The following is a 23,591-nucleotide window of genomic DNA, read 5'->3' as shown; positions in this document are numbered from 1 at the left end:
AGTGTAGATATGTCTTCCTGAATACACATAATGAAGTTATATGAAATTTAACGTCAAAATTCTGTGAATTCAAACAATGAGCGTAATTACGACACCCGACTTTATTAATTGAATGATGATTCAATTACATTCAATTATTTTCACGCTTTGGGCGGTAATTGGGCGGAGCTACGATTGGGCGGCGCTTGGGCGGAACCGCCCAGATGGAGATTTATCTTTTATTTCACATCTCCTGATCTCTTCTGATGCTATCATATCTATATATAATATATGATAGTATACGTACGTACTTTAGCAAAGTGTGCAGTATAAAACCTATTTAAATCTCAAATACTAATTAGGTATTTGCTGATACTGTTTACCTCGAATGTATCAAGTTCGGAAAAAATATATCTATTCGCGTTTGTTATATGAAATAAGAAAGAGACACGAAGAATGACAGTGAACTAACAAGTGGCAAGGTGATGTAAGATGCGGGCCTTATCTTTAGCACGGGTTAAAAAACTTCGTAAACATAGCTATAGGGGTATAGTACACGCTTCAGTGGCCTACACAGGTTGTTCCGGAAGTGCTTTTAACTAAACATATCTTCCTACATTCAAATGGGATTAATCGATACCACCAACATCCAACCAACCAAAGTTAGAATGGAAGGGGCATTTACGTAATTGTATTTAGTCGCCACATTTCAAATATCAAATTATTTAACATCAAATCAAATTGATTATAAATATTGAAATAACTTATTGTCTACGCTATCACAAGCCAGTAGCTCCAACCACAATACAAATAGCAGTTAATAATAATTCGTAGAACATCCTGTAGGAGGGTTGAAACCCGTGCCGACCGCACGCGCCGAGGTAAGCACCCTGCAACCACTCGTCAGTCCTATCCCGAACGCGCCCCAGAGCGGACGTCGCGCACCCCTAACAAATATACTGGTCAATTATACATCGCAACTTAAAAGTTCAAAACATTCCGTTTTCAAATCACTAAAATTAAGGTAACTGAGTTCATTCTGTGCTTTCCAAGGGGTGCCGGCTTAGTCACCAAAGGATCAGGAACAGGTATGAGTCACATTCACTTTTTCGCCATAGTAACACCCTCACGCACCTGCGTTTTCCATGAATTAACCCTTCATGACATTGACCGCTTTTATTCTGTAAATTACTTCACATAAAATCATGTAATTTTTTTATACAAATAATCCTTATATTAACGTACTTTTTGTTCGTAATAATGTGTTATGTCACTATGTACAAGTAAAATCATAGAAACATTTCCACCTAGAGTGACCAGTGCTACAAGCTTTGAGATAGGCTTAAATTAAATACAACAATTGTTATAATTTATTAAATTAAAAAATATATTGATGACGCCTATAAGAATTTGTATAAGCGTGAATAAAATTGCATATACTTTAACTAACGTAATTTAATAACGTTTTCCTGAAAGATTTACACTATGTATTATTATAAGTTGTCCGTGGCTTCTATATTGAAATTTCACCAAGGAAAATTCCGATTAAGCTGTACTAAACCTTTACGATACTGTCAATTAACTTTATTCCCGGAATAAAAATAAAGTCGCACAAAGAAACTTTGCTTTTAATTACAGCTTGCAATTACAGTATGGGTTACTCGTTCTAAAGCTTAATAGAGACGTTTTCGAAGTTTCTTAGACAGTATCGTTTACTCAGGAAGCAACTTGTGGTTCTTCATACGCGTTGAACTTTGCGAAACATGAAACTATTAGAATCATACGAAGATGAAGATGCAGGGAACTTTAGATAGTTTAGTATGAACCTGTGGAAGTACTAAATAGAGCTTGTCATAGATATATTTCAATAATTATACACAGCTAAACAAATACTAACGAATAGTTTTAAAATAAAAAATAATACTAACAATGTACCAGTATGTGGATATTATAGTAGAATTGCTCAAAGGGTTTATGATATTCAAGTGTTAATAATGTTTTATCTGGGCACGGCAGAGCGCGCGCCAAGTCGAAGTGGATGCCGTCCTCTTCTCGAAGCAGGTCAGACCACTGTCAAGCCCCTATAACTTCGTTGTGGATAAAATTAAAAAGAAAAAAACAATGGTGCTACAACCTCTTTAGGTATGGGCCTCAGATATCTGTATCCGTTTCATGATGATGTTAATCTAATAGGCAAGTAGGTGATTATCCATCTGTGCCTTACGCACGCCGTCGACTTTTTGAGTCTAAGGCAAGCCGGTTTCCGCACTAAGTTTTCCTTCACCGTTACAGCGAATGTTACATGCGCTCATAGAAAGAAATTCCATTGGTGCACAACCGGGGATCGACCTCGAACCTCAGGGATAAGAGTCGTACGCTGAAGCCACTAAGCCAACACTAATCTAAATTAAAAGCCTGATTTAAAAATAACTTTACAAAAAATTTAACATAAAATATTTGTAATACTGGTATGGTCACTATAAGACGTTGTTAGGTTAGCAAATTACGTTAGAACTTAAGACAAAAAGTTCCTTAAGTAGGGACTGAATTAACCGACTTGACATTAAATGGATGACACAATTTTTTACGGTAGAAGAACTGCCTTGGTTGTATATTACACCGTACTAATGTAATAACTCATATAGAATCTGAGTATATGATTTTCGGTAAAATCATAAACATTGTTTCGGGTAGGCACGAGAGTAACATAAATTAAAATTAGTTTATGTAACAAGGTCATTTAATTAAAATAAATCATTTTAAAGTAACAAAATAATAATAGTAATAATTGAACGCGGAAACGCCTATAATTATACGTTAACTAAATGGGTTATTAAATGAAACCATCACTTTACACCGACGGTGTTAATAATACACTGTCTGATCAATGTGAATTAATTTTAGATTGTCCCCTTGTAATGGAAATTAAGTTTAAGTCCCTTTATATTTTTTATACAAAAATTAACAACTTTCATTAATAAATAAATAAAGAAAATATGTTTATTTTGGAATACAAGATACATGTATAACATAACATCTTTTAAAATAGCAAATCATCATACAAAATGGCAAACAACACTTATTGTAAAACAAATATCGCAAATTTATTAGAATTAGCCTGTCTAACACTAGTCGCAGGCCCTGTATCAACTAGATAATCGTTAACTTTATTGTAAGCCTTTTTACACAGCTTTTCTTAAATTTATTAAAAGGCTGGGAAAAGAGCCTCTGGGATTTTATTAAAGTATCTCTTTTCCGTTAAAAGAATTGCTAACTTTAGATATTCTAGTACGAGGAAATTGCAGCCTGCGTTTGTTCCGAGTATTAACATTGTACATATGTTCTATTCTGGTAAACTTATTACATAATATTTTCATAAACATATTTCATTTCTCTGATGTTCTGATCTGATGGGTTGTGCCTCATGGTATTACTTGGGGATTAGGTCATAGGAAGGCTTTCGCAATAAATTGACTAATAAATTTTATTTATATTAAATAATAACGTTATTTTATACGTACAATAATAAAATATGGTATACACAAATATACCAGACAAACAATAGCTTGCATATACGTTTATCCTGTTTATTCATAAACCTACCTTAAACTGTAAATAACTATTTAATATTTTGTGACTATTGGTTAATATTCTCTTTTCTGATAAAGAAACGTAATAAATAATATATATATATATATATATATATATATAAGGCAATATACAATTACAATGTAGTTGTTCTACTCCATTCACGTTGTTAAGTTACAATTTCTTTTTAACATTCATTAATCGGTATGTAGGAACTAGGATATATTATACGTGATAAATAACTACGTATCATTTATAATAATGACGCTATATAAATTCATTATTCAATTATATGAATATTTTATTAATCTGAGAGAGCGCCGCCCGCCCAACGCATCCGCCCACTACATAGTACCGCCCAGCCTAAGTATTATCATAAATGACGTTACTAAATATATACTTACTTTTTTCATTATTTGGTCAAGCGATGTTTTTTAATTGTAATTATACTGCAATACACATATTCACATAAATATAACGGATAATAATAAAAGCAAAAATGTTTTATTTTCCTTTATGGTATAACGATTAAATTTAGAACACATTCTTTCTAATTTAAATATCTGTAACTAGTTTTTACTCAACGACTTTGTATATAGAAAATAGTATTCTTTAACAATAACATATATCTCGTCGTAAAGTGTCCTTAATCCTGGCAATTTACTGTCTATTGCGATCCTGATACGCGGCTTAGGAGTTAATCCGTAACCAAGGAATATTAACATGAATTAAATAAAATATATTATGCTAATTACAAAGTAAAATTAATAAAACCTTATACAGATCGTGTTTTGCATCATCCCATGAGACAATTATTCTTGTGTATACAATTCACCCATAATGCGACCATTAAAACATAACTTATTCATGTTGTTTGCTTTAAGCTTAAAAAAGTTTGCTTAAAAAGGGTTGGTTTGAGGGCGACATAAATGGGGTGACCGTGAGAGCTAACAATGACAATTTGGATTTATATTTCATTTGCTAGCTTTTTAGTAAATGTGTAGTGTTCTATTACTATAATTAAGCGAAACCTAGTTCTCCGAAGGTCGTATAGATAATAGAGTAATAAAATATCAATTTAACAAACTTTTAAGTAAAATGTAAAAGGCTTTATTTATTTTTAATAAAATAAAAGAAAATGGAGAAATACTTGAATCAGGAAATTACACATGTTATAACTTGATAATTTTTATAATAAACTCTGTATGGTTTAGACATATAACTATTGCAATCTTTACAGATAATTTGTTCGAAAATCGTATTTCTCACCACTAACGTTGTTACAATCAGTGAAATGGTCCACTTCTGTGATTGAACAACGGGGGCGGTCTGCCTTTCGTACGTTTTTGCTACCTATTAAATAACACATTTTATTTGTTACAGATAAAATGATTGTAAGGAAAGTATTTACGAAGGAAAAATAATGATTATATCTCAATAACAAACAACGGCAGATATGGAGGCAGCTTTGCCGCACTTTCATCGCTTAGCTTCTTCAAGATTCTACCAACAGTATGCAGCTCCACCGGTTCATATATCCAGTAACTATCTCCACGATCTTGTCCCACAACAGCATCCAACGCTGCTTCAACAATATCTCTCGTACTACCATGAACCATCGTTACCCCTCGATCTCTCTGTTAAGCAAACCACACCGATCACTCCTCCATGTACTCCACCACCTCAAAAAAGAAAACTTACCGAGACTAAAGCACACAAACCACCTAAAATATTTCGTCACTTTGAGGACGACGAGACGAAAGATGAACCTGAAGACAAAATTAAACGAAAAATTGACGAAGAAAATTCGAACGACAGCGATAGCCCCGAAGCTAAAAAATTAAAGTTTACAAAACAGTTTTTCGATGAATTGCGTACTTGCCTCCCAAACGATGGAGAAAAAAGTGGTAGAAGTTCCCCAGAAATTGTTGAGATCAAGGATGTCGAAGAGCGCCCCAGAAAATCACCGAAACCGCAACAGCCATTGAAAAAAAGCAAAGTTGTCAGGCGATTGATGTTTGACGAAGATAAGACCTCGCCGGTATCAGGGACTATTATAAGAGATCTTGATGAAGACGAGACATTAGTAGTGAGAAAGGTAAATTAAGTTTTATTCATAGCATATATAGTAATGTGTAGCCTGAAGTCTATTTTAAGGGTAAAGACAATTCGTACGAGAAACTTTTTTATGACTGCTATATTCCTTGTAACGCTCTCGAGAGCAACTATAACTATTTGAAGACAAACCTTTCTTGTTCACCGTCACTATCATGCCAATCCGATGACTGAGCTATAATCTCGAGAATACTTCAAAATAAATCCATTTTAATGGTTTTTAACGTGCTAGATAAATATTACACAACAAAATACCACCGCAACAATCGCGAATCGTTCAAAGTAATCGAAATTTAGATTGCTAAATGTCAAAATTTGATTAGTCGAATTCAAAGACATTTTATAGAAAGTGTGGATCCGTCTTTTTTATACAAATATCAATCAGAAAATACAAATACCAATCGGTCATCCCAAAGATTGTTAACAAAAACAGATTGACTCTGATACCTCGATTATTGAAAAGTATTTTTATGAGAAGTGGATTATATATATATAATAGTAATAATTGGAATCTCTAGTAGTAATAATTGGGATTGATTATAGTATAGATTTATTTCTATGTTAGTGATAAATTCATCTAAGTAAGCTTTAGAATTTAGGTATTATACGAAAGCATTTTAAAAAGTACATTGAGAAATATCAAGACAAAAGCGAAATCACACGAGCTGTTAATTAATAGTTCTCACCATGGAATTACTGTGGGTCGCGGGTGACTTTTCTTATCGTGCAATTAAACGGTATTAAATCCCGTACTGTTGTATTTTGTGCTAATAACCGAGGGAGCCGCCCCATTAAGTGCTGGAGCAGTTAGAGACATTTCATGAAATAAATCCCGTCTTTTGGATTTATCGTGATTTTTATCGCGGCTCCGTCAATTTATGCCACAAAACGTGTTATTTATAAAAATGTTACGTCCGGGCACGATTAAATCTCAAAATTCATTCGGGCACGCTTATACTGAACGACAGTATACACACAAAATACCTTATAAGACTTAGAAGAAAACCTACAACTAGGGATTTTTGCATCTGATATTAATAATAAATAATATTGGAAGTTGGCCTAGTGTTGGCCTTCAGCGTGCGAGTCTCATCCCTCAGGTCGTAGGTTCGAACCCCGGCTGGGCAACAATCTCTTTCCCGCCGAACGGCGAAGAAAAACATAGTGAGAAAACCGGCTGATCACCTACTTGCCTATTAGATTGACAATTTACCATGAAACAGATACATAAATATATGGCTCAGACCTAAAAAGGGTTTGATTTTTGTTTTATATTGGACGCGACTAAGTAATTCATATTAAATTTTAGTTTTATCAAAAGATGAGTCATTCAGTTCAATTTTTTATTTCTAGGGTGACATAGACCCCGCATTTAACGTGGTGGAAGTGACTGAGGAGGCAAAGGCTTTAATAGCAACGATCGAGAATCGTTTAGGTCGATACATCTGCAGACTGTGCAGGCGTTTGTACAATGACGCCTTTGCCCTGGCCCAGCACAGATGTTCAAGAATTGTCCATATTGAATACCGATGTCCTGAATGCGATAAGGTGAGTTTCTTATTTTTCTAGTTCGGTATTCATTGTTTTATTTTACCAAGATTTAATTAATAACTTTCTTTGGCAATTAAGTACTTGTACAACTGTGCGGTACATTTAGGATTTATATAGTAGGATATATAAAATCCGAAGCTTATTGATTGACATCAAGAATTTCACATAAGAATTTAATAAATAAATATACATGTTTTATTATTAACTATACCATACTATCAAAGAGAAACAATATCAATACAAAATTTCATCAACATCACCTTGATGACTGACTTCCACAGTCTGTTGCACAAGGCATTTTAAAAGTAAGAGTGTACTCCTCCATCAAAGGCCGGCAACGCACCCACTGAAAATGTTTGTCCGTGGGCTGCGATGACAGCCCTTTTTAGGCGTCCCTTAGGCTCGTTGGACCCCTACTATAATATATAAAAAAAACTAATACAAATTAACATCTTTCTCTCTCCTCCCAAAGTTAATAAAATTATTTTATAATTTTAAACTATAAACGTTTAAACTGTAATAAGCTCCAATATAATTGTCCCCGTTGTTCCATAATCATTCTTATTATCAAATTGATTTTATTGACATGTCCCGTTCGTGGGAACCCATTTTTAGGGGATGAACACTTGGCATTTTTCCATGGGAATACACCATTAGCAAATGTTTATTTTAATTGACAATACTGTGCGTGACGCTGATCATTAGCATTTATCTTATTTGATGCAACTCACCGAAGCAATTATCTATACGTAATTATGCAACAAAATAGGTCTAGGATTCCTTGATTGATGCGCAATACAACCTATACCATAAACAATAGCGATTTTATTCATTAAATGGTATTTTAGGAAATTACTTATTTATTTATTAATTTTCAATATCATAATAAGTACAAATAATTCAAAGTACGAAAGTAAGTAACTAGATTCTCTCCGACATTATACTTTTGTAATGTACTAAATAAATGAATGTTATGTTCTGGTACGAATAACATTAAAAGCTTATACAACAATTTAAAGCACATTTTAAGTTTAAGGGGGTAATATTTTGTGTACAACATAGTATATGTTTGCAGGTATTTAACTGTCCAGCCAATCTGGCTTCGCATCGTCGATGGCATAAGCCGAGGGTACCTGGAGCGACCAAACGTCGAGAGCCTGCGAACACAGAGTCCGGCCGCTTCTCTTGCGAGAGGTGTGGAAAGCTCTTCCGGAGGCAGGCGTATCTACGGAAACACCTTTTAGCTCATGAACAACCAGACAACGATATCGATAAGGAGCCATCGGCCTTCCGTCAAGTCCAAGTTGATTATTCATATCAACCGGTACGTTCAACACTTAAAATCGCAACGTCCTTGTTAAAGAACATACTTCGAACTGATTTATAAGTTGTAGTACGGTTGATAATATTTAATGATTAAAAATCCATTTTTTTAATCATTAAATCTAAACAATATATAGAGACATTAATAGTTTAGATATTTTTTAGTTTAAATATAATATGTTTCATAGGAAATCGTGCGAGACAACAATTTCAACAACTTCTGGAGTAAGATACCGCCCCTGCAAAGAGAGACGAGCTGGGAGGATGTTCGCGCCCGCTGTCCTTCAAATTACTCCTCTGAGGACTCCCGAAGCCTCGATGTTACGGGATCGGAGGACGAAGGGGGCGGGACGGTGGATGGCTGACGTCACATCCTGCGGCCAGTGCCGCGTTTTCCGTACAACCTTGGCTCTGCCTACCCCTATTCAGGGCCGTATGGAGACTCTTTCTATTTCTCCTAAAGGTACTTCTAGCATCAAGATTCTGTGTATAAATCGTAAATAATAATCACGTAGTTTAGGTATAATGGTGTATATGTGTGCTTTAGCTAATTACGAATTGTACAGTGATTTATTGATTTGGAAATTTTTAAGTGTACATTCTCCTACAGCAACATTCCAAAATGATTTGAGACGATGTCAAACATCTCATGTGTAAATAACATATTTAATATAACATAGTCATATATATGAAGTAGCTTAAAAATCAGTATATCATGTAGCAATCTCCTCCAGAGAAGTTGAAAATGCGTTTTGATGTCCAGATAATTTCAAAAGGTTCGAAACCAATTTATACATGTCTAACAATTGAAATGTCACCTATTTAAAGGTCATTTCTGTATTGAAATTACAAAATCAATAAGTTTGTGCATATTTTTAGATGCACCGCATCGATACTTCACATAATTCTTTCATTGCCTCCATGGCGATTCTCGGGGGTCATGTCCTACTTATGACACTATAAATAGAGGTACAATGTACGATTATTAGTATGACTTCTAGTCTTGAAACCAAATAAAAATATTTTGTAAACTTTCATTTAGATTTTGTAAGTTTTAGTCACTAAAACCAAATATTTAATCTAAGATCTCAAGTATAATCTAGTCAAATACTTATAAAATATATTTTTGCTCACTTGATGGGCAACAGCAAATAATCCCGAAACAACAAACAACAACAAGAAAATTATTATTAAAATACGTAATCAGAAAATAGTTGTTTCTATTTTTCTTGAAGTCTCGAAGTCATGATTTCTCGAGAAGAATAACGGGAATATTTTTCGGTCAAACAAATCCTAGTCAAGCATAACTAGTCAAGTATCTTTAGGTCTCAATATATTCTTATAAAGTTTTGTCTAGTCATTTTTTCATTAGTCACTATAGTTAGCTATTTCGAATAAAAGAAATGCAGAATAATAATTAAGACAAGCTATTTATTTTTATCGTAAATCTAGTCAAATTATAAAAGTAGTATACTTTCTAGTCATTTTTAATATAAAATTTATTTTTACTATATAGTCAAGTTTTATTTACAACTTTATTTTAAAATTCAAATTTATTTATCTACATAAATCTATATGTTGAGTACTCGATTTTTAAGCTACTTCTAAAATTTTATCATAAAAACGTATAACGTTATCATTATATTATGAGTTTATGGGGAGTATGACAAGCAAAATGTGTTGCACCCCTAATTAGTTAAGATATATAAATAAGAGGAAATATAGAGTGGAATCTAGTCAGTGTGTTCTTGAAACGCGTTCCAAAGATGTACATAAATGGCGCTATATTTTAAACTTAATTAAATATATTTAGATTTATATATATTATAATTTTAATTCTTAATTTTTAACATTCATACCCAAAATTATTGTCTTCTATGCATTTGGTAATAATAAACATATTGGCGATCTCAATTGAAAGTATAATCAATATATATTTGTGTTTTGTGTAATAGTAGCATTTATAAAACGTATGTTCAATGTTTAGAAAAACAAATAGGGAAAATTGTATTCAAAATGTTATTTCAAATTAGCTGTCAATTAGTTAACTGACTGTGACGTATAGAAATAGGTATATAATATAAAAAGGTATAATATTATGCAAAAATAAATGTGTGTTCACTTTTTAGTATAGCTTGGGCACTGTTTGATATTTTTTAGAATAAGTAACTTTAAAATTTGTAAATTATAAGCCTTGTATATTATTTATTATATTGTCAATGTATGTAAAGTTAATAAATGAATTAAATTGTAGCGTAAAATGCATTTCATTTCCTTAATTGTGCAATAATCATCAACAAAACAAACATAACACTAGACAAACAATAACCGTTCAATACTTTGCCTAGTGACTATATTAAATTGACAAACAACTGTTTATATTTAATGTTTATCATAGTTCAAAACGATTTAATTATGAATATATATAAAATTATTACCTATAGGTTTCATTTCTTGAACATCAAAAAATAGGAAGACTGAACAAAAAACATTTTTGTTTTGTCATTTAACACATGGCTAGCGCCATCTCTGCCAAAACATTTTAAACCTCAAAATAAATACTAGAACCTGTACCTTAAGAACAAGGGTTGTCAAGTTATCCCTGTTCCAATAAAATGCCGGAGCCAAAATAGGTGGCGCGCAAACACTAAGGTAAAGGGAATATAGAAACATTCTGTAATGATCTGCATCCAGCAGAACTAGCATTCCTATATTTGGTTTTCGCATCCCGCAAAACATAGTTTGCGTCACCAGCGCTACGGATATATTCTGATTGAGTATATTTTCGATTGTTTAGGATTATGTCATAAACATTAAATTTTTAACTTCATTATTGAAGTCGTGTTTACAGACGCCCGTTTGAGAATACCATTAAACATGTATTATTGATTAATTAAATTTAGGAAAATGTATCGTGGGAAATAGACTTGGATATTTGTATAATAAACTAGAATCAAAGAAGACATACGGCTCTTGATGGATTAAAAATTGTAAATAACATAAGACTTATTTTAATTTACATAGTATTTGAGTTTGCAGATTTGCTAAAGGTACCTTGCGTGCTCGCTCCCTGCCTGTTGTAATAAATCTTTATTAGAACACAATGGTAGGTATGTATAAGTGATAATAACTCCTCATTAATTATGCAATTCCACTTCTTTTATATTGTATCATCTTGGCCTAAGCTTCAGTTCGTAGACACAGAGACATGCAGACAGTACAGAGATTCACGGTGCTACTTATTATTTCAATTAATTTTGTTTTAAGTTCAGGTGTCGTTGCAAAAAATGTCGGAAGTGGGCCTCATAAAGAGGAGTCGAAAGGAAAAAATAATGGTATTGCAAAGACGTTTCTTTTTAACGAAAGTTACGTCTACCTTGAGGATGTGTTGTTTGTTTTAAAAAACCAAAATTGGACCCAAGAGGAGCAACCGTGCCTGCAACAGACGTTGTTGCTGCTTCGAAATCTGCAGAATTTTACGCTTTGGGCCGTTTGGAGTAAGTGGAATTCAAATATTTTTCATATATTTACCAATAATATCTTGGGCACTCTGAGTAATTTTTTTTCGACGAAATTGATAAATTATTGGTCGATGATCCCGAAATAATTAATCTTTTTGTGTATATTTTTTTTAATATTCAGGGTAAATTTCATAACTAGAGATGTCGGCAATTTTAAATTAAATCTTGTATAATTGTATACAAAAGTTGTCGACGCTTCGAAATTGGATATTTTTATTATTAAATTTAATCGATTCTGTATTAAAGTATTTATTCGGGTGAAATCGATTGTAATTCACGTATTTCCTTAATTCATGAACCGTCAATACCGATACACTTTTGGTTTTTTGTATATTTTATGAAGTTTTTTTATTTGAGTTTTTTTCAGTGTTACTTGTAATTTTGTTTTTTGACCAACTTCTTGCCTAGTATTTTTGTCTGGAAGAGATTGCTTGTTAGCAATTAGGCCGCCCGTTGCATCCCTAATTTATGTTATTTGATTTTATTTTAATGTAACGTATATGAAATAAATATAAAATATATAGTCTGTTGCAAGTGATTCAAATATAATTACAAAAGGAAAACTCGTTGGTAGTATAAAAACAAATGGTCGTTGGCATTAAAATTGTAAATCCAAATATTAAACGACTCAAAATTAAGTAAAATCACAAAAATTATACTTTTTTTTTAAATCAGCATAAATATATTTTCAAAAGGTTGCGTAATACTTTCTAAAATTAAAAATTGAGATATTAATTGGGACATAACCAAGATTTCTATATAATTACTTGCCCAATTAATTCTTTTACGTGAATAATTATTGTGTGCGAAATTACTAAGATTCAAAGTGGTTCGGAATTGTTATTCAAGTTTCTAAATGGTCATGACCTGTGGGCTGTTATAAACATTTTTATTGAGTCAAATACAATTTTGTCTTCTGAAATTGTAAATATTTTACCGTTGCAAAAAGTGTAATTTAAAGTTACATAAGAGCATATTTAACATTTCATAATCATGTTTTAACGAGGAAAGTTATACACAAACACATTCAATTAGTAATGAACTGCAGTTTTAACATATTTCCGCATTGTGCATGCACACTGTCGTTACCATATTCAGCCGATATTTTGCACACAATGTCCATTCAAATAAATGTATTGTTCAGAAATGAGTCAAAATTCGTCACAAATGACGTCGATGTTGGGTATAAATATTTAATATTAATAAAAAAGAAGCACGCAGTAATCTCCAATAAATTTCCAAATTTAGTAGATAGAGTTAGTCAACAATATGCCAAGCGAACTGCAACAACTTTTTTTAAATAAAGTTGTTTTTACAATATTATGTTTATAAATGACAAACCAACTTGCCATCCAAAGTTACACGGTAATATTTATAATGGAAACCTGCAGTTTCACACACAATATTTTCCAGATTGGGATTCTATACCCGCGGAGCCACAGGGTCTTTTATATGGCAGTCGCTTCCAGCTTGGTAACTACGATGAATGTATGGACGCGCCGTGGTACGAAGATCACGAGGAGTTGCGGGCTCAGTACTGCTTAGCAGAGATTGTACTTGAAAGAACAGACAAAAATGCTAAGAAACGAAAGTTAAACCCATATGATCCCCACCAGTCAGCGTTAAATTTGCTTGAGGTGAGAGGACGTTTTTTGTAGTTGTATTAATAATTTAAATTATTTTTTTTTCTCTTTATTATACAAAATAATATAATATAATCAGAATAAGTTACATTAGAAAACCGCTGTGGTTTGTATTAATGTAACCATAGCAGTCTTGTTTAGGAGCGCGACAATTGCATATAAAAGTAGTTTTTAATGTACTGTTTATGTTGGTTAGCGTTAGGCTATCTGATATCTGATTGGGGAGACCATTTATTAGCCTCGGTAGCAAATATCTTAACGTTCTCTCGCCATACACGTTGTTTGCTCTCGATGCCGAGCCAAATCTGCGTTACCGCTCGAGTCTCAACATCATGCTCCACTCGTTTTTTATGTCATCCCGGAAAAAGTGTTCGACTATAAGACATTTATTTACTTAATTTAAATAAAACCTATAGGGAAAATTAAAACATGGCAAAGTATCAAGATATTCATATAAAGAGTCACCTTTAAATAGTTTTCAAGTAAGTTCGAGAACGAGCCTTGCAGAAGAACTTCTATTTTATACTTTTTCAGTGAAATTATTTTCTTACTGAGACACTTTGACCTATTTCAAAGCGCAAAAGATGTATTACAAGATTTTTAAGCGCGCATTATACGTGGATGACACTGAAAATGTTTAGAACCGGCCAGTTAGAAACATTGCTAATGAAAACTTTTTTTGAATTTAAATTTTAGAACTCTTTGGTAACCTAGTGTAGTATATTGCATTCATCTGTCATTTGTTTTTGTGAATTGGCGCCAAATCGAAAACTCTTGTTACACGTGAAAATGAACTTAACGCGAGATAATTTTCGGTCAATGATTTATCATGGCTTTCGTTGTAATCGCTGCGATTAGCATTGCTTAATGAAGCCCCATCTCGTGCCACTTATCACATGTGGTGTAACATGTTTAAGCGTGAACGTAGCAATCTCAATGATGATCCGCGTGAGGGACGTCCTTTAATAGCGACTACTGAAGATAACATCAGTGCTGTGCGACGCATGATACAGGACGATAAGAGAGTGACCTATCAGCAGATACGGTAAGCATTGGTATGAGTCAAGTTCAAAAAATATTACTCGAACCATTAGGCCTCAGGAAGACAACTTTAATGGGGAATCCATCTGGTATAACGTCTGCGACCAGTAACGCGAAGGGCATGGACTAGTTAATATTTGACTATGGCAGGTGTGGAGATAATGAGTCATCAGCCATATAGTCCTGACCTGGCACTCTGTGACTTTCATTTATACACAAGAACTAAAGATAAAATTCGAGGTATTCGCTTTAGGAGCCCTGAAGATGCGGTGAAAGCGTACGAAAATGCCATTGAAGAGACTCCTAAAGAAGAATGGGCCCACTGCTTTTCTCAGTGGTTCCATCGAATGCGACGAATAGAGAGCAACGTAGATTACTTCGAAAAACAATAAAAGTATTGGCAACATTCTACATTAAGCCGTTTTTCATTTTCTAAACATTTTCAGTGTTACCTACGTATATATTAATTCAGAGCAGTGTTAGCCTAATGACCTCACTCCAATCTCCGGCGGTAGCACCAATAGCAACCAATGGTAGCACCGCCTGCCTATTAGATTGACAAATTATCATGAAATCGTTGCAATTGTGAGCCCAGACCTAAAAAGGTTGTAGCGCCACTGATTTATTAATAAGAATATTGTAATTTTAAATAATAACCGTAATAATAAAAACCGGTGACCTAAAATAAATGTATAACTACTATATACGTGATATTCTTTCAGTACATTGGGCCCTACGAAAGGCCTCTAAACCAGCTAACGTGGGGTGTATGTGTGCCAGCAATTTGTGAAAAACAATCGGTAACTCGTTTAATGGGAATCCTCTTGTCACACAGCCACCTGGGAACAGCAGGTCTTAAGGCTAATGTGGCTGTAAGCAGCTGCGAAAAAACAAATCAACGTTTGGAGTATGATGCCCTATTTTATTCGTTTATGTGAGTAAATCTTACAAAGTTATAGTAATAGTGTAAATCGGGAACAAAAATTGAATGTGTGTTTTAGACAAAGTTAAAAATATTATCTGTTCCCGTACGCGTATCATTATGCATTTTCTGTATGAAAGTATAATGCGGATAAACAGGGAGCTGTGAATGTTTGAATCAATCCAGGATTGTTTATAATCTTAGATTGAGGATACATTATGAATTTTGGGCGTTATACAACAAATATTAGGTCAATTTAAGCGAACTGAACTGATAAAATTATATAACACTAGCAGACCGGCAGACGTTGTCCTGCATGATATTTCAAGCGATTAGGATTTTAAACAAAGTATAAAAGTATTGACTGCAGCCCCAACTGATGGGCTGATTTGTGAATCCAAACCATCCAGGGCGTCACTCAAACGCATACAAAAAATTCATGCAAATCTATCCAGCCGTTTAAGCTGAGTTCAGTGACATATACACGTACTGTAGAATTTTAAATATAAAAAGATGACGAGTCGGTTTGTCTCCTTTTTACGCAGATTTGGGTGTTCAATACTTTCTTGTTATTTAGCAAATAAATAGTTATTTTGTAACTAATTGAGTTTAAGTTTACGAATACCTAAAGTTATTAATTAATTAGAGCATGAAAAATGTTATGTTTATTGAAGGATATTTATTAATTTATTTATAATTAATAAATATAGTGTATTTACAATATTCATTCGCTACATAAATTATTAATAATATAAAAATAATTGATAAATAGAAAATTAAAACAAATTGAAAAGATGGTGCCATCAGGGGCAGGGCAGTGTACTTTTAACACTAGCAGCAGGTCCTCGCTGTATTGAGATACTTGTTCGTTCGAGTGAGGAAAGCACCAGCTCTGGGATCCCCAGTACTATCTAATAGGAGCCTCACGGCCCCAGAGTCTACTCCAAAGGAAATAAAAGCCCAGATGGAGGAAATATATTATAAGTAGATATTTATTAAGATTAATTATTAAATAAAATTATTTACAGAGCATTGACTGTTGGTCTCCTGGCAATCGCTCTAATAAGCACGAATTTAAACAAAGGCTCGAAATACTGTAAGTTATAAAATGAACTGTCAATTGTCATTGAAAGATGTTTTTATTGAAATAATTTTTGCTTTTAGGTAACTTTGTAACCAAAGCTTTCGATATAAACGAGAATGCGAAAAATCTTTTAAAATTGAAGAAAGAAGGCATCGAGGTTCTGTACGGGATTCGATTTTTTACAATTTGCGTCATAGTTATAGCCCATCAGTTTGGGATGAGCAATTCAGGGCCAATGAGTAACGGATACACCATTGATAAGGTAACATTTTGTCTAAATAGTATCCTAGAGACTAAATTCAATCTGTATTTGTCAAACCTTCTTATTTTACCCAATAGTAGGGGAGCCCACGATGCTAAATAGAAATAGAAAGAAATAGTATTTATTTTTCTCCCATATAACATTTTTTCTACCAATCTCTCCCAAATTTTTATTTTTCTCCCAATCTTATTTATTGTTGTAAATTTACTCGAGCGTCATAGAGAACTATTGGTTTGCGAAGCTTAGATATAAGATTATATAATGTATACCTTTTCATCAGCTATATGTTGTGCCATGGACATACTCGAGGGCTTCAGATATTTATAGCTTAAGACACTCATATTGCCAGAAGGCTCGCAAGGGCCGGCATTTCATAAGTTTTCTAATACAGCTGTGGACTTTGTGCCAAACAAGCGTTGAACGTGAAGTAAGACATATTGAAGACGTTGGCTTCACTCAGACGCGATCGACATGATCTTAGGCGTGTGAATTTCGTCAAAATCTGAACAAAATATCTAATCATATTAATAAACTAAGTGGCATGCGCGTGCGACACTCATCGCTGAGGGTGTGTACTCGCTCGTAACTAGAAAAACATCGTGAGGACTTAGACCCCTAAGCCGAAGACTGATCACCATAGTTGGTGATCATTGTCAAGTTGGCCTCATTTATTATTCTATTCCAAGTACGTAATGAGCTAATCTTGTACGAAATATATCGCGGATATAGGCTTGTCACCGACTTTACTTTACTAAACACGTTTTATAGCGCCATCGTTAATTAACATGATAGATTAATACATTTCATTATTTCAGCATGCTCTATCCGTGTATGGAATGTTTATTTTACACAATGATCTTTCGGTGGATACATTTTTTTGGCTGTCTGGCTTTCTAACAGCTAATATTTTTACGAGACTAAAACGAATTCCAAGCTTGCCTATCGCTCTTATTAAGAGATATATTCGGTAAGTATTGATATTATGTAACGAATAACATTATAGATTTCTATATTTGTTTGAAGTCACTGGCGAAAACATCGCAGAGGACGTTACGCATATTTTTTTTTTAATTTCAAATATAAAAACCTTAACAACTACTAAACGCTTGGTTAAGTAATTAATCTAAACCGTATGTATATGTTATTATATGAATTAAACAAAACATACAATCACATACAGAGCGAGGTTTATTTGGTGACGATTTCACGATTTTTTTCCAATTCGTAAAAGAACAACTTTGATCTATAAAGACGTTCAGTTGGGCTTTGACATCTCCTTATTATCAACCCTTCATTGTCTTGCGCGCTTTAGGAACTTTAAGTATGTTTAAAGATTTTTCTTAAACGAATTGAGTGCTGTTTTAAATCCAAACAACTAAACTTCGAAATCACTATTGAATAACAATATGAAATAATTTAAAAAAATGTTATTCTCAGATTAACAATAGCGTATGCTTACGTCATTTTCTTCACCGCCTCGGTCTACCCCTACATGGGATCCGGGCCTTTGTGGAACAGCTTTCGGGAAGCTGAAACAGGCACCTGCCGGAAAAACTGGTGGTTGAATCTATTGATGCTGAACAACTACGTTGATACACATAACTTAGTAAGTAAATGTTACATAATTTTAAATTTATATTGTTTATTTTTTACTTAGTACCATAACTTTTTCATTCACAAAACATTACGAGTACAAAATTGATTCATGATTTAGTATTCAATTGAGGAAATTTCCAAAATAGTTATTATCTTATAAAAATTATCAAATAACGATTGTATATGCATGATATATGCTGCTGAGAATTAGAGAGAGGCTTTTATAAGGAGCTTTTTTAAACCTTTAAATTTCTAGTTTTAGTACAAATCCTTTTGTATTCATACATCTAGAAGCAAAAGTATAACTAATGCTCAGAGTTCATCTCTCATTCAAATTTTCGCAATTATGACGGATTAAGCGGTCTTATCTGCAGAAATTTCAATTTTAAAGAAATCATAGTTACGTACCTGATCTTCTGTGTTGCTGGTTATTTTGTTGTATGTTAAAGATTGTAATTGTAACATGTATGTTTACCAAAATTGTCATATATTTTAGAAAAGATAGTGTACACTGTAAATATAGTATGATGTATGTGGTAAACTTGAATAAATGAATAAATGATTTACCCTATGAATATTATAACACGAACGCAAATTCGGTATATTATTTTTAATATCATATAATTAAAATAATCAGCGTGTTGGTGGAAGGAAGAAGTCATGGCTTCGCAATGTTAGGGAGAGGACGGGTTTTGCAACTCCAAGACACGCTTCAAGAGACTGACGGCCAACCTCCAGTAACGGAGAGGCATTAAAAGAAGAAGACAAGAAGATTTTAATAAGAGAAGATTATAATAAAACAATTATTTCCATGCCTAAGCTTCGGATTTTTTTTGAAATAGAAGGCAAACGGACTAGAGGCTCACCTTATGTCATGTGATACCGCCCGCCCATGGACACACACATTGCCAGACGGCTCCCAAGTGGGTTGACAGCCTTTCAGGAATTGGTACGCTCTTTTACAAGTAATAAAAGTATCGCCACACTTATTGATTCACATCTTTACAGTGCTTGATCGTAACCTGGTACATCTCCTGCGACTTCCACTTCTATATAGTAACATTATTAATGTACTGGGTATACACGAAATCTTCTAGTTTGGGTCGAATTGGAATGTTTCTATTAATGATAGCCGCTATCATCATTCCGGGCGTCATTACATATTTGTACAAGCTGCCTCCGGTTCAGTTGTTTACTTACAAGTAAGTGTACCAGCTTTAACTAATTAGGATATTTAATTCGGAGATAGAACTTACTCATCATGCAGTGAGGTCGTCACTCCAAACAACAACATCAGTGTACGCAAAAACTTAGTAAGTTAAAGTTAAAGGATTAAGTGAACAGATAATATTGTTAAATATATTAGACAATAGTGATATATGTTCATTTCTCACACAATAAAAAAACGCTATCAGTTTTATATTATTAATACATACCTCCATGAACATACAAGCACCCTTATTTTAATAACAAAACCACATCCCAAAGGACGTTGTTGCGTTTCATTTTATTGTGATTCGTCAAACGGAAATGTGGATTGTATGTGATTGACCTTTCATTTGTATTTTTAGCTTTGTGGTAGACCCTCGTCGTCATGAGCAGTTCCATCTAACCTATATAAAAAGTCACACCAGATACGGCGCATATCTCGTTGGCTTTCTCACCGGGCATGTCTTTGTGTACTATAGTACCAAGCAGAAAACAATTTCACAGGTAATCAAAGTAAAAAGATTAGTACTAAGCTAGTGTCTACGACCACCTCTGTGACACAGTCACTGGTAAGGGGAAACAATTTTGAGTACAGAGTTCATCTGTTAAGACATTTAGACATTTGGCATTTCGTGAGAAAGCTTGGTGAGCTCAGCAATGCTTCTACCCCATTTATCATGGGGAGTGTTCAGAGGAGTTGTTCGGATTAATAACTCCAGCTGAGTTTCACCACCGGACGACGAGGCCGAATACGAATTTCCACCCGTATCAACTCCACGTCCGTCGTTCCACGAGTGAGCGGTTTTTAAGGCAGTTTTTGCTGTGCACCACCTGTATGCTGCCCACAGAAGTATTTCCAAACCAATTTGACTAAGGGTCCTTCAAAAAAAAAGAACGTACGTACGTAGAGCCGGCATCACACTCGCGAGCCTGGTGTTGAGAGTGCCCATGGGCGGCGGTATCACTTAACATCAGGTGAGTTTGCCCCCTGTTCTTTAAAAAAAACTACGATATAAAAAGGCGGCAATTCGTTTTTTGTAAGTAGCAAGACATAAAAAATTGCTTATTAACATCAACTTAAGTAATAAATACATAATAGTATCTATAAGTTTTTCATAAAATATTTGCGCAAATTATTGAATTTATTAACTAAGAACTTTACAGCAGTGGACAATAAGAAACCGTCGATGTACGTGTTTATATACGATAAAGAATTCTATTAAAACATTCTTGTGTATATAACGTATCAATCAACATATATTAAAACATACAACCGAGTGACAGCTATGGACGCAATAAGACGTTATACTATTTGCTATAAAGCAATTATGATAAAAGTTTTTGTATGTTATATTTTCTCCTATAAGCCTAAATTGTAATCATCAGAAAACACGATAAAACATAGTTTCATTATGTAAATTGTTAGCAATTATTTACTGGTTTTTCTTGACACACTTCATTCATATTTTAGAATATTCGAGAATACATAAATAGCAGTTTCATATATATATAAAAGTGTGATTATTAAAAAAATTGCGATACGTATGAATTGAGATTTGGTGTTTAAATAAGATCTTTTGACTTCTTGAGTAATCAGTCCAAGTAAGAAAAACCGAACTTTCTCAAAGAAAATTTCTGCAATAATTTTTTTCTTCAGAAATGGGCAACAATAGGAGCTGGTGCTGCAGTAATATTAATGGGGGCGGTTTTATTCTCCGGCCCCCCTTTCCTATGGAGGGGTTACACGGTTGCTGAAAGTGTCATATATGCCGCATTAAATAGACCAATTTGGGCATTCAGCATTTCCATTTTTGTCTTAAGCTGCGCCTTTGGACACGTGCGTAAGTGTCTTAATATTTTGACTGTTTCAATGTTGTAATAACAGCTGTTTAAGTATTAAACGACCAGTAAATTAGTCAATGACGGGCAATTTACAGACTTGTCTTGATATTAAAATTTGTCACACAGTTGACAATGTAATGTCCTCCAGGATGAGAGTCATACGATGAAGTCATATTCCTATTTCTTCTTTCTATGTGCGCATTTAACATTTGTTGAAGGAAAACCTTGTGAGGTTCCCGGCTTGCCTTAGACGGCGTGTATCTGGCTCAGGATTAGATTGACTGATTCATTCATTCATTCATTGATTGAATGATTCATTCATTGAATGATCATGAAACAGAAATCTGAGGAAACTGATTTATTTTATTTATGTGTAAAATGACAACAAAAGCAGCTCTTCTAATAATCAAAACTAACAGTTTGCATGAAGATAGATGTTTGTATGGAAAACTTGTTCAGTGTACATATTAAACTTTATAATCTATTTTAGCCTTGTTAAAAAGCTTCTTTAGTTGGCACGTCTGGGTGCCTCTAAGCCGATTAGCTTACGGCCTATATCTCGTACATTCATTGTTGATCATCAGAAATGTTGGAGTATCAAGAAATCCACAGCACAACGATTATATAAGACAGGTAATGTTTGATGACTTGCATGAGTATTTGTCGTTTATATCTTTGTTTTTTTTTTATTTCTGAATGTTACAACTCTCTCCATTTTTAAACTATCTTTTAATACAGAAATAATTTTATTAGACAAATAAATATCAAAAGTTTTTGGTCTCATTTATGTATCAAATTTACTGAAAGATTTACTTTATATGAAAGTAAGCCTGCGCTTGATATATCGTTAATTCTTTGTACGAGCAAGATTTAATTGCCAAAGTATTCGCTGTGAAAGATGAACAAATTTTAATTAATTAACTATGCATATTTAACCATTTGTATGTATTTTTACCAAATTTTCAGTTCACATCAGCGTTCGGGGTTATATTAGTAGGATGCCTCGCGTCTCTTCTCATCTGGTTGTTGGCTGAAGGACCTTTCAATAATCTATGCACCTATATTTTCTCACCAAGGTACTGACTATTTAATAAAACCAAAGAAAATTATGTTTATACTCTTTAAATGCAATTTGTATAATATAATTAAAATTATTAAAACCGCCGAAATAGCAAAGTGGACAAATAGTCTAAAAATCGGAAAAGTCCCGGTTTGTTATTGTTTTAATTAATGTTAAATTAGACCATGGATCAAATACATTTTAAGTTATATAAATAAATAATCACTGTTTTGCACATGTCAAGAAAGCGTCCAGTGTCAATAAAACATAAACATATAGTTTTTTAAAACCACGTATTTTTTTTTCTTCAGAAAAATAGCGCCGTTGGACGAAAGAAAACCTGAAATACACGGCCATCTTCAAGATAATCTACCCCCATCGATTGATATTGTATCATCTTCGAAGATTTAATATTAAACTCCAAAGACACAATTATGCATTAAATTATTTTTTTCGTAAAGTGTATAAGACTGACCTTTGTAAAATATTCTTAATGAAGATGATATTTTTAATAAAGAGTTATTTTATATTTTTACATATGTTTTTAACTTTTACTTAAATAAATATGAAAGCCTCATGGCTCATACAATTAACCATTGAGAAATAGTCTAAATATAGCTCTGGTGTATCTTGTTTATCAAATTGTTTCAACTGCCATCTGTTGTTATACATATGCACTAATACAATTTAACCCAGATTGACAATATTCATATTAAATTAAACGAAAGAAGTTGTTATAGTTCAGTACTCAAATGTTAGGTGGCGTTGTGATACATTTATTTAAAATTCGCTTAAGTGGCAATTTTTTTATCGCAATGAGATACAACGCAAATAATTTGACTTTAATCATTTAAT

General features: G+C 33.4%; 2 protein-coding genes across 2 annotated transcripts; both read left to right on the top strand.

The window, feature by feature from the left end:
• Positions 1 to 942: 942 nt before the first annotated feature.
• LOC123716597 (zinc finger and SCAN domain-containing protein 31-like) lies at positions 943 to 9,961 on the top strand. Its single transcript, XM_045672421.1, has 5 exons — positions 943 to 1,067; positions 4,951 to 5,665; positions 7,036 to 7,230; positions 8,309 to 8,557; positions 8,745 to 9,961. The coding sequence occupies exons 2-5, from the start codon at positions 5,024 to 5,026 to the stop codon at positions 8,919 to 8,921; spliced, it is 1,263 nt and encodes a 420-aa protein (XP_045528377.1). The 5' UTR covers positions 943 to 1,067; positions 4,951 to 5,023; the 3' UTR covers positions 8,922 to 9,961.
• A 1,800-nt stretch (positions 9,962 to 11,761) lies between these two features.
• Positions 11,762 to 23,265, top strand: LOC123716596 (nose resistant to fluoxetine protein 6-like). Its single transcript, XM_045672420.1, has 13 exons — positions 11,762 to 12,053; positions 13,491 to 13,714; positions 15,484 to 15,695; positions 16,712 to 16,779; positions 16,848 to 17,029; positions 17,845 to 17,996; positions 18,467 to 18,635; positions 19,634 to 19,827; positions 20,197 to 20,338; positions 21,492 to 21,675; positions 22,167 to 22,309; positions 22,643 to 22,752; positions 23,048 to 23,265. Exons 1-13 carry the CDS (start codon positions 11,765 to 11,767, stop codon positions 23,145 to 23,147), a joined length of 2,169 nt encoding a protein of 722 aa, XP_045528376.1. The 5' UTR covers positions 11,762 to 11,764; the 3' UTR covers positions 23,148 to 23,265.
• The last annotated feature ends 326 nt before the right edge of the window (positions 23,266 to 23,591 follow it).

The sequence above is a fragment of the Pieris brassicae genome, chromosome 11 (genome assembly GCF_905147105.1).
Source record: "Pieris brassicae chromosome 11, ilPieBrab1.1, whole genome shotgun sequence".
Classification (NCBI taxonomy): domain Eukaryota; kingdom Metazoa; phylum Arthropoda; class Insecta; order Lepidoptera; family Pieridae; genus Pieris; species Pieris brassicae.
Note: the sequence above shows the minus strand (reverse complement) of the source record. Positions and strands in the feature narration are given on the sequence as shown.